Source organism: Rhyacophila brunnea, unplaced genomic scaffold (assembly GCF_057557595.1).
Source record: "Rhyacophila brunnea isolate RB1 unplaced genomic scaffold, BYU_Rbru_1.0 scaffold_10, whole genome shotgun sequence".
Classification (NCBI taxonomy): Eukaryota; Metazoa; Arthropoda; class Insecta; order Trichoptera; family Rhyacophilidae; genus Rhyacophila; species Rhyacophila brunnea.
This window is the reverse complement of record NW_028232752.1, coordinates 43,485,978-43,497,532: the sequence shown is the minus strand read 5'-3', so window position 1 is coordinate 43,497,532 and position 11,555 is coordinate 43,485,978. Positions and strand designations below refer to the sequence as shown.

At 27.7% G+C, this 11,555-nt stretch overlaps 1 protein-coding gene across 1 annotated transcript; it reads left to right on the top strand.

The window, feature by feature from the left end:
* The first annotated feature begins 351 nt into the window (after nt 1-351).
* On the top strand, nt 352-11,136 carry LOC147079240 (carbonic anhydrase-like). Its single transcript, XM_085949179.1, has 9 exons — nt 352-411; nt 1,635-1,774; nt 2,899-3,001; nt 5,095-5,118; nt 5,808-5,975; nt 7,853-8,036; nt 8,727-8,796; nt 9,927-10,136; nt 10,905-11,136. Exons 1-9 carry the CDS (start codon nt 357-359, stop codon nt 11,010-11,012), a joined length of 1,062 nt encoding a protein of 353 aa, XP_085805305.1. The 5' UTR covers nt 352-356; the 3' UTR covers nt 11,013-11,136.
* The last annotated feature ends 419 nt before the right edge of the window (nt 11,137-11,555 follow it).

The following is an 11,555-nucleotide window of genomic DNA, read 5'->3' as shown; positions in this document are numbered from 1 at the left end:
ATTCAATGCGTATATCTTTATCTGTTAAATTTATATTGCTATATAAATTATGTCTCCATATTTATGCAAATTTTGAATTTTAACATTGCACCAAAATCGTTAAAAAATCTCTGTTTACGCATCCTATAAAATATGTAAAAATAATATTGTATTAGTTAAAAAATTAACTGTATGAAAAAAATTAACGATAACACTCAGGTGATAGCTTTAGCAATTTTTTTAGTTACTAGTATTAATTATTGAAGTATCACACAAAATAATCATTAGGTATGACTGAATATTTTCAATTCCAAAATAATAACAATTAAACGTAAACATATGTGAATTATTTTTTACAGGTCAAAGTCCAAGTCAAAATGTCGATTGGATGGTCTTCTTTCATTATATTTGCATCTATTTCAATATTATCGGGTAAGCGAAAAGAGTTATATTTTTAATAATTTAGGCAATATAAAGCATGGTGTATTTTATCATAAACATAACGTTTGTGTAATATTTGTATGATACTAGTAAAATTAAGAATTTTATAATAATATTGTAGGTTAAATGAATTAATTTTATGAGCTTCTGCAAATCAAGATTTAGAAATTAACCCATTATTAAAAATATTATATTAGGTACCAACTAAAAAAATCCCAACCAATAAAAAATTAATGAAATGAAATTTTGGACATAATTACTAACACCTTTGGTTTTAAAGACCATAACGACTAAGTTTCAGAAACTAATAATAACATTGCAGATTTTTCTTATAAACTGGAATAGTATCAGCGATAATTTCAAAGTCCATCAATAAAATGGCTATCATCTTTTAAACACAATAACTAACTAGGTAGATTTAAATAGGGCATCGAGTTTACTTAAAACATTGTATTACTATGATAGTATAGTACTTATTTAAAAGTATTATTTAACATCACACTTAATCCAAGCTTTTTATATACTATGTCACTATTCAAGGCTTTTTCGAGTATTATATAAATAAGAAAGTATTTTACGTTGTGTGTACATTATGATCATTAATTTATTTGCTCTGTCAGAGGGTAGGTTGAATGTTTGAGTGCATTCTGTGATACGGGGAAAAGACCACACAAGAAGGATTTATGGCTTACCCTTTTAAAAGGGACAAACGAATATCACTTTGGACACAAGTGGTTTTCCGAGATTTTGACAAATTATTCATATACAATGCACGAGTAGTTTTATTAGTAAAACTTAAAACCTTTCATAATAATAATTCTTTCTTATTAATGAATAATTGTCATTTAATATCTAACCAAGCTAACCGTGTATAATGCATTGATATAAAGGTTACACGAAGACAAATATAAACCTGTGATCTTGGAATGAATATGGAATAAGATAGCTAATTTATTTAATTGAGTCCGTGTAACACACATATTTCTCTTTGTAAACTGAGAGAGAAATATCATCAGATACCACTATTATTTTAAGTGGTCGAAATAAAAAGAAATCTTAGTACTTATCTTGAAACTACTAATTTTACATTTATCCTAATTTAACCAAAGACCACAAATATGATTTTACCAGATTCCAAAAAGCGTAGCTATTTGTTAAATTCTCACAAAATCCTCATTAAAAATCATTACACTAAATATTGATATATTTTTAAGGTGCTTCCCGGGTAACAAGTGAAGGAAATGGTGCTGCAAATGTAAATACTCCATTAGGAAATCTAAAGCCAGCAGATAAACAAATAACAAGAGAATCAAACGGCACAATCCTTCTAAATGAATCGCAAGAAGAAAATAAGGTAATATCAAAGATTTTTTCAATAAGGACGAATATATAGATGGTTAAGCACTTTTTATATAAATGTATAAATGTCCTGATAATAAATATTATTAGGTAATTATTAAATATTTCGATAAAAATATTATATCATACATTATAGTATTTTAATAAATTTAATTTACAGAAGATTTAACAGAAGTAAAGTTATTAATATTATGAAATTTCATATTATAAAAAGTTTTTTAAACATATTGTAACGCTAATGTACGCCATTTTATCCCATAGAGTCCCTGGATAATAAATATCAAAGTATGTACAGAAACTTGTATTTAGATTGCGAATTGACTTGCCTCTATTGTTATCATTAGCCATATATATTTTTACCGTCAATTGTAATCATAAAAGCTCTATCTATATAGACGAAAGTTTTCTTTAACTCAATTATACACGTCTTTATTTGCAGAATTGTTTAAAAACTATATTGCCAATGATAAATATAATATAAAGAATAGCCGAATATTTTTTTATATTTCATCAGTTATGGTTCAAATACTGCATCAGAAAAATATCGGAGATGGATTTTTTTTTCAATTCAAAAGTAGAAACCAGCAATGGGTCGTCAAAATGTGGCACCGGGGTATAGTAGATAAATAAATGTACTTTTCTCAAATCCTTGGGATATTTGCAAATATTTCAATTCAAATACCACACTACTTTTTTACTATGATACCATCATTAGGCCGCGTGACCAGTTAAAGTGTTATATAATATATATATATATATCTATATATTTTTTATAAAAATATCTGCTAATATAACATCGGCGTCGCGGTTTCCTTATTTTTCACTTACGTACGAAAATATTTATTTAGTGGTTTGTATTTTTAAATTGTATTCTTTAATTGTTATGTACCTACTATCTTCTTTCTCCGTACCACAGTTTTAAGATAATATTATTGCAGACTCAATTCTATATCATAAAAGGAGAATGATGATAGTTCTGTCAAACATAACCAAATTGACAATTGAGTTAATATAATAAACTAACATAAAAGCATTTTTGATTGAATAAACATATTTGTTATTTTACGTATAATATGCATTGCATAACATTTATAGAAATCATTTTGTTTTTTTTCATAGGAACCGAGCTTAGATTTAGAAGAAATTGCAGCCCAGTTATTTAATGCTACAGATGTATTAAACGATGACCCAAGCGAAGAAATTCAAAAAGTTGAACAAATTGGTGAGTTTAGCTTCAGCATGAATATTTTTTTTACGGAAAATTATGGCATCGAGGCTTAAGGGTCGGCCTATTCAATTCATTTTCAATTCATTTCAATTCAATTCAATTCATTTATTTTTTAACATATTGTGGACATTACAAATTATAAGTTTAAGACGTTCACAACATGACATTTAGAAACAAAGATATATAAATATAACAGTATTACATAAAAAAGAGATATATCAGTAGATGAATGAGATAGGTACAAGGAAGTGGGTCCCAGGTTCGAATCCTGGGTCTGGCAAGTATACATATTGTTTTTAAATTTGTGTATAAGTCAGAGTATGGAACTAATAGGTTGAGCAAATGGCTGACATCCATTTCTCGTAAAAACAAATCCGTTACGATCATTATTATGATCCTATTAGAATCGGACATGGTTGAGAGAGAGAAAATATATATTTCATTAAATTTTAGAATATTATTATGTCTTTTATCTGTTACAAGAAAATACTTTTGAATAAGTCTTTTAAATTCAATAACTTAATTACATTAATATGTTACGCGAATTGGTCATAAATTATACACTGCTGATGTACCTACTCAAAAATCAAGGCAAGAAAACTATTGGGATAACACTGCTGTAACATCCTAAACCTTAAACCATTAAAAAAGCGTATGGTTCACATACATTACATACAGTTATTTTTTCCGTAGCTCTATCTGTATATTGTACCGCTGTTAGGTCCCAAAGTGTCATGTCAACAATATTGACACGCAACTTAATGCAACTATACATATTATTATTAGTGGCACAGTATCCTTTAAGTCGCTTCCATATATGCCTTGACTATCAAGAATATTTTCACTAAAGATTCGCCGTAACAACGCCGTAACAAATAAGATAATAATAAAATATTTATCGTTAAGAGACTAAAAAAATGACACCTTCGTTATTTATTGACATGATGACTATATCCACCAAGGAGGTGTCTTCGTCCGAGGAGTCCTAATTGAATCACTAAGTACATGTTGGTCTTGTAAAGTGTATGCTTTCCTCGGATGAATTTCAGCCATACACCGAACTAAACCGATAGCTGTTGAGTGAATTGGCGCTTTGCCGGATTTGTTGTGACTTATTATGTGATGTTGTTTTCTGGCAAATTTTGCTACTACGAGTTTAAATACCTAAATATCTTAGTGCAAACTTATCATAACTATAAAATTGTCAATTCTTTAAGAATGTGTTTCCAAAGTTATGTTTCTTCATTATCTTAGTTACTTTTACATTACTGAATTATATCACATCTTGATAATAGTTTAAAACAGTAATTACATTTTTTTATTAAAGAAACGTTTACTTTAATACAGACCAACTCAAACTGACAAACATCCATAGGTATAATAATTAATTTTATTTTGTGTTAAATGTTATTTATACTAAACTCATTTTTGGTTAGTTCTGTTAGTAGTGAGATGAATGTAAATGATTACAAGATAAAAATAACTTTTTATATACCTACCACGTTTTTAAATTTTCTGTTGAATCATATAAACTTGACAGTTATATGTATTAATAATTTAGGACAAATAAGGCAAATGTCAATAAATCATTTTTTTGCTATTTTGCAACAAACAAACAAACAAATATAAAATACTGAAATGTCATTTTGATTTCCATAGTAACGCACGTATATATTAATAATTTAGTTGCTAGGACCACCCCCTTAGAAACCAATAATAGTGGATTGGATAACGGATTTCTTCCAAAATAACTTTTCATACAAAACAGAATTAACTGAAAATGAATTCAATTCTACTTAAAGATGGTTAAAAGTATTAAAAGAATGCATTGGCATCATGTTCTGATATATTCTAAAAGTTTCAAATGTCCAGCTAGTCAGAAAGTTAGTTAAAAATCGATTACAAGATTTATACTGGATAAACAACCACCGGACAAACACGAATACGATCTATGAAAAACGTGGTAAAATAATAAAACTGAAATAAACATCAGCCCGATTTACAGTTGATGATTGCTGTCTGTGAGTATACAATATCAATAAAACATATTTCACAGTGTAGTAATGACAATCTCTCATTTTTTACAGATACATCCGACTGGTCTTATGATGGTATGTACCTACGATAAAAATATAGATCCATCTTTAAAATTGAATCGTTTATACACAACTTAATAATGCTTGAAAATACATAACTTGAAAAAGTCTCATAAACATAATATTATTATCAAATAAATACTCAGCCATTAAAAAATTTACGTCAATCCTTACCACTATTTCCAAATAGACGGAAGTGTTTTTTTTTAATTTGGTTAGTAAATTGTTATCATATTAATTTATAAAATAAATAAAGGCACTGCCATGGCAAGTGAAATACGCTTATTTAAATACCATTACCATCAATATACTTTTAAGATTCTTGAAATGTGAATTTTTAAGGCTTTTCAGGTTATGTTTATAATACCATTATTAAATATCGTATTAACTACTTACCTACTATATTAAAAAATATTGTAGGTAATTAATATTTTCAACTTTCAATAGCTCACAATATAAAGAATTCTAATCCCATCTGTAAAGTAATTAACATGAATAAATTAAAATACGAGTATTATAACATATTGATATTTTGATAAAATCAATGTTATTTTTAATTTATCATCTTCCATCAACATTATATTATCTAACATTTGCATAGTTGAAATTGAAGTAAAGGCTAATTATTATGAAACACAATATTTGGTATATCTAAAGAAGATAACGGGTTAATCAAAATATTGAAATATTAAAACATTTTTCAGAACAAGACAAATGGTTTGAAACTTATCCAGCATGCAGTGGTCCATTTCAATCGCCAGTCAATATAAGAAATAGATACGTGACTGACAGAATGACTTCAACCTGTCTCAAGTGGTTAAATTATAATGTATCTCATACTGGAATTAGTGTCTTACGGGTAGATAATACAGGTAAGAATACAAAGAACTAATAATATTAGTAAAAAAAATAACAGCTATATCTTTACATTCCCTTATGCAGCCCAAATCACTGTACTATAAAATAAAATCTCTTTGTGTAAATTATTTATATAGACAATTTACGTTATTTAACAAAAAAAAATATTGTTTTGTAATACCTACTACAATTAATTTCATCTAAAGTTTAGTGGTACCCACAACTAAAATAAGGGGGGACATGCTCAGCGTAGGTCAAAATGGAGCTTTTATTGCATTTTTCAAAGCATGATCCTGGACATTCCTTAAACGTTGTAGATATTTTTCTTATATATCTTTGAAGCCTTATTATCCTTTATATTTATTTTAAACATTTGGTGACTGCATAAAGTATTTTTATCACATAAAATAGTATTAAACCTCTCGCTCTAATGTTTTAGAATATAGTCATATTTCAGTACATACATGTGCAGTGGTGTTAAGATTTTTTACGTTTATTAATATTTAAACGCATTTACAAAACCATTAGTATAATTTATGTCGACATTATTATAGTGAAATATTTACGATAAAAAATTATATTGATAATCTCTGTGATCCCAAATTTGACAAGAATTAAGCATTTTATTATTCAAAAAATGGGCAAGATTAACACATTTAAAAATAATTATAAAGATATTAATTATAAGCTTTGTCTTTGACCATTCAAGTGTGATAAATATCCTACGATTAATGATTGCTTTATAATAATTATTGACCTTAGAATAAGGTAGTGTTTTTTTGAAATACGCCATTTCTTTCGGCATTCCCCAGTGGTTAAGCTACAACGTACGGCCGTAGCCATAAATTGACAAACTATAATTGAAGTAGGGAGTAAAATGCTGTTATTGCGCGTGTTTGAACATGTGCATTTGCTGAGCTCGGGCAACTTCGCCTAGACTCGTGGTTAACTTGGTGCATGCATATCCTATGGTGTTGAGTTGATGCGGAAACCATAGCACGAGTGTCATAAATTAGTGGTAATGTCAATATATTATAATTGTCGTTCTCTTAACCAGTTAACGCGGTCAACTTGACCCCTGTTAAAAAAGATCACTCCTGACAGTACATATCCCGTGATAATTAACTGTCGGAATACGACTTAATATCATATCTAAGTATCATTTTTTATTGATGTTGAAGTTATATGTTGTGTAGCGTTAGAATATCCCTGCAGAGGTGCGAAATCTTTTTATGGTTAAGTGCTAAAAACCACGATAAGTGGCGTGTTCTCTTTTATGTTTGTTTTTTTTCGTTTTTGGGAACACTTTTTTGCTACAATAACTTGTTTAAGGTGTTATCGGAAAAAAATAAAATGCCTCCAAAAGTGAAGATAATCTAGATGTTTTTGCTAAAAAAATACTCTCTAATCCCGAAGTTGACTAGTTTTTTCTTTTGTTTTTGGCAAAAAAAAAATACCTTACTTATAGAGTCCGCATTCCACAATAAATAAATATTAGTCCGATTACAAACTGCATATTTTTTATACTTTTATCTCGCCCTTGCAATAATTTTAGGGTGTACTGCATACCGGTGTATGAGGTTTTATATGTTAATATAATTCTTTCGCGTAAATTACATTTTTCAATTATTTTATAATTTATAGCTAAAGCTTAGTAAATGACATAATTTTTTAGCAATCGCTTAAGTTTCGTAAATAAACATTTATTGCCTAAACTGTTATTTTAAATATAAATCACTTCCCTTTTATTTGCTACTGAAGTAAAATAATATATAAGTAATTACTAAGGTGTTTAGAAACATGAACATGACATATTATTTTGTCTCAATAAGCTTCAACTAAATTTACATTGCTAATTTATACTGGTTATATTCCTGCTACAATCTATTAGTTGAATTGGAAATCAAACCTAGTTCTGTTCCAACGATAAGAGGAGGACCATTGACGGGTGACTACAAGCTCGCAGGAATTCGCTGGCACTGGGGATTCGATGATTTTGATGGATCAGAACATGCAATCAATTCTCGTAAGCATCCTCTGGAAATGCATGCCATACATCACAGTACGAAATACACGTAAGTTATACTATGTACTAAATCATAACAGATAATATTATAAAAGGTATATCATATAAATATAATAGATTTTTTACAATTAGTGAACATCGATTTGGGCATTGATTCCTAAATAATGAAATTAAAAAAGCGAAAACAAACTTAGGTATAATGATTAGTAAAAAATTATCAGTGTAAAACTGTCTACTTATTTAAATTTGGATAAAAAATCAATTAGTATAATATGATTGTTGTTATTATTTTATAAACATATTATGTATATGTATTATTAATAGTTGCTATAGAGAATAATATCATAGGTATACTGATATCACGTTAGATTAAATGCATTGCATCATTAAGACCTGTAAACATTAACATTATAGTTAATAATATTATCAAATATCACCTGAGATTTTTTTATTTAAATATATGATAAAATTGTACATATTTCATGTAAGCATATTTATAGAGGTGGTGAGAAATCCGTAGGATACATGTGTATTATTAATTTATAATACATATTATATTATTAATAATGCATTGCCACTCAGACAAAAAAAATAACATCATATACCTAGGTACAGATATAACGTTGAATCAGATATATAACAAGATTGGGTGTAAAAAAAAAGAAATTATATCTATCAACTATGGTATAGAAGTTAACACTATGGCGAATTACAGGTAATGTTTTTTTTTTCTTTTTAGTGATATTAACCAAGCCCTAGTATCTCACGGTGATAGAGAGGCTGTTCTTATAGTCGCTGTTATATACAAAGTAAGTACCTACTAAAATAATGTTTTCATATTTTACTAAACAATAAAAAAGTCTTACAAACATAGCAATCTTCAGAAAATAATATTTTATATTATTTATAATATTAAATAATATATTATATTAATATTAATTATTATGTATAATGGAATCCAATTACGAGTATTATAATAATTTGTTAACTCATTCGCTGCGGATCTGTTAATTACTATTTAATGATCACATTTAATTAACATGCTAATAGTATCTAATGGCCAACTAATTGACAACGCACCTGTTGCGTTGGACGCACTTAATAGAGTTTCTGCATAATAAATACCTGATGATAATAGTTACATGACGTATAAATTGTCACTGTACCCATTTTATATGTAAGTATAGATTTTAACTACATACAAAATCATTACGTGGAAGTGACGCAAAATGAAATGTAACGTTTTTTTCATCATTTTTACAAAACCTTGCCTTCCCAAAATCGCACACTATACTTTTAGACCACTGGAATATTCGGGTACTACTAAAAAATATAACAAAAATATTCGTATGTTTTTTATTCACTAGTAGGTATGACAGTCAGGGCGTTAAATTAACTATGCCGAAACCGGGAGATATTATAGTCTATGAATCTATTTATAGAGTAACTCGAGTATAAATAACTGGCTTACAATTATACCATAATAAATATTGTAATATATAAACTTAAAATATGTTTTCTACGCATGATATTTACGTGAAAACTACCTACTTATTACATTTAAATTTTCTTAAGTTAAATAATAATCACTACAAAACTTGTATTCTAATCGAAAAAATAAATAACTGAAACATCGGTCAATATAGCAATAACTCTGTGAATACCTATTTACTTCGATAGTGAGCAACTAAGGTAATTTATTTGACAAGTATTCAAAGTACCGTGAATCTTTGGTTGATGTTATATGCATCCAAACGACCGTTATTTAATTAATTAGCAATACCCAGGTCCCAAACTATTTCTTCAGTGTACGTGGAACTATGTCGATTGCAGAAATTACCAGCGGTCTTATATTTACATTTTATGGGTGACATATTTTCTCAATATCACTCGTTATTTAATTAATAATTATTTAATTGGTCAAATATTTTCATTTAAGTCAGCATTTAGGTCGAGTGCTGCAACTGCAACCGTTACGAAAGTAATCGAGCAAGGAGCGACGGCTGGAGATGCAATTCTTCTAAGTGACCTCGGACTTGGATTCAAGAACAACTATTATACATATCTTGGATCCCTTACTTCGCCACCTTGTAGTCCACTAGTTAGATGGCTAGTATCTGGAACTATTCAGAGAATCAGGCCACAACAGGTACCTACAAAATAATTTTATTTCTTATTTTTCTTTACACGTAACGTTCATAAGTTAGAACTTATTATAATAATATAGTAATCTAAATTATGTTAATTTCTATAGGTATATTAATCGAGTCAACATGTATTTAATAGAATTCTACTTTACAAAATAATAAAATAAATTACATTAAATTATATCAAATCTTCCACGCAATTCTATAACATTTGGAAAAATTATTACTCTAATAATCACTTTTAATTTACAAAATATTGTACTAAATTGTATTTTTTAATGTCACACAAGTTCACAAGTGGAGTGAAACCAAAGATTTTTTTTTAAATGTGCAGTTTTTCTATCAAACGTATAAAAATATATACCAAAGAGCGAGAGATGTTTTCATTTTGGCAGACTGCGTGATTATGCAATCATTCCACGGAGAGAAGATGGTGCAGTTATATTGCAATTAATTGTATTTCAACAATTTGATACTTATCCTAATTAATAAAAAAATGTATGTTTAACTGATCAGTTAAAATATTAATACGATAAAGCAAATATAAATAAATCTAGGACTACCACTTTATTTTTTTAAATTTCGATGATTAATTTTAATATTTCATTTGACACGGCTTTTAAATACCTGTTAATAAACCAAAAATCGAAAAACTCATTATTTTGCTATATTAGTTCGATATTATTACACGTTTAATAATTATTCTCTTACCCTTTTATGGAAACTTTTGTTCCGATCTGTCATAAATGAAATGTTATATTTTTTTTCAGATGACCGCATTCAGAAGTCTGACCAAAGGCACTGCTCGATTATTTGATACCTTCAGAAAATCGCAATCAATTGAAAACAGAGATGTTGACCATTTCAAGACTTGTTAAATAATAATAATGTATTGTTAAAACACTGTTATTTAGTAAGTGTTGCGATTGTTTCTTTTATAACATTATTATTATAGTGTATAAGTACAGATGGTACACGTACATTATTCTATTATAATTTATCTATTAGTTAATATTATTTATATTTTTATCAAATATACTTAACTATTTTTTTAAAGAATATACCTATATGAATTGATTTTTTTTATTTTTTTTTGTAAATATTATTATGCATTTATTATACCATGCATTATGTAGGTACCTATGTAATATTTTTAGAAATGTTTTTTTTACCATTTGAAGCATTTTTAAATACTAAGTCTGCCATCTATAGTTTTCTAATGCAGCATTCTTTGTATAATATGTTTGGGTTCTGAAATTGAAATATAAGTTTTTAATAGCAGGTCTGAGAGGTGGGTTGATTGAGAAAATTTGATTTATTTGAACTAATTTAGTAATATTGTGATATTATAGCTTTTTATTAATGGTCATTTATAAGTATATTATTTATGAGGTATGTCATACATAATTATAGAATTAATA

What these genes read in the sequence shown, in the direction of transcription:
- LOC147079240 (XM_085949179.1), top strand. Translation starts at nt 357, where the DNA reads ATGTCGATTGGATGGTCTTCTTTCATTATATTTGCATCTATTTCAATA. An exon ending in ATCCGACTGGTCTTATGATG is followed by an intron (nt 5,119 to 5,807) that starts GTATGTACCTAC and finishes AACATTTTTCAG; the next exon opens with AACAAGACAAATGGTTTGAA. An exon ending in CTTACGGGTAGATAATACAG is followed by an intron (nt 5,976 to 7,852) that starts GTAAGAATACAA and finishes ACAATCTATTAG; the next exon opens with TTGAATTGGAAATCAAACCT.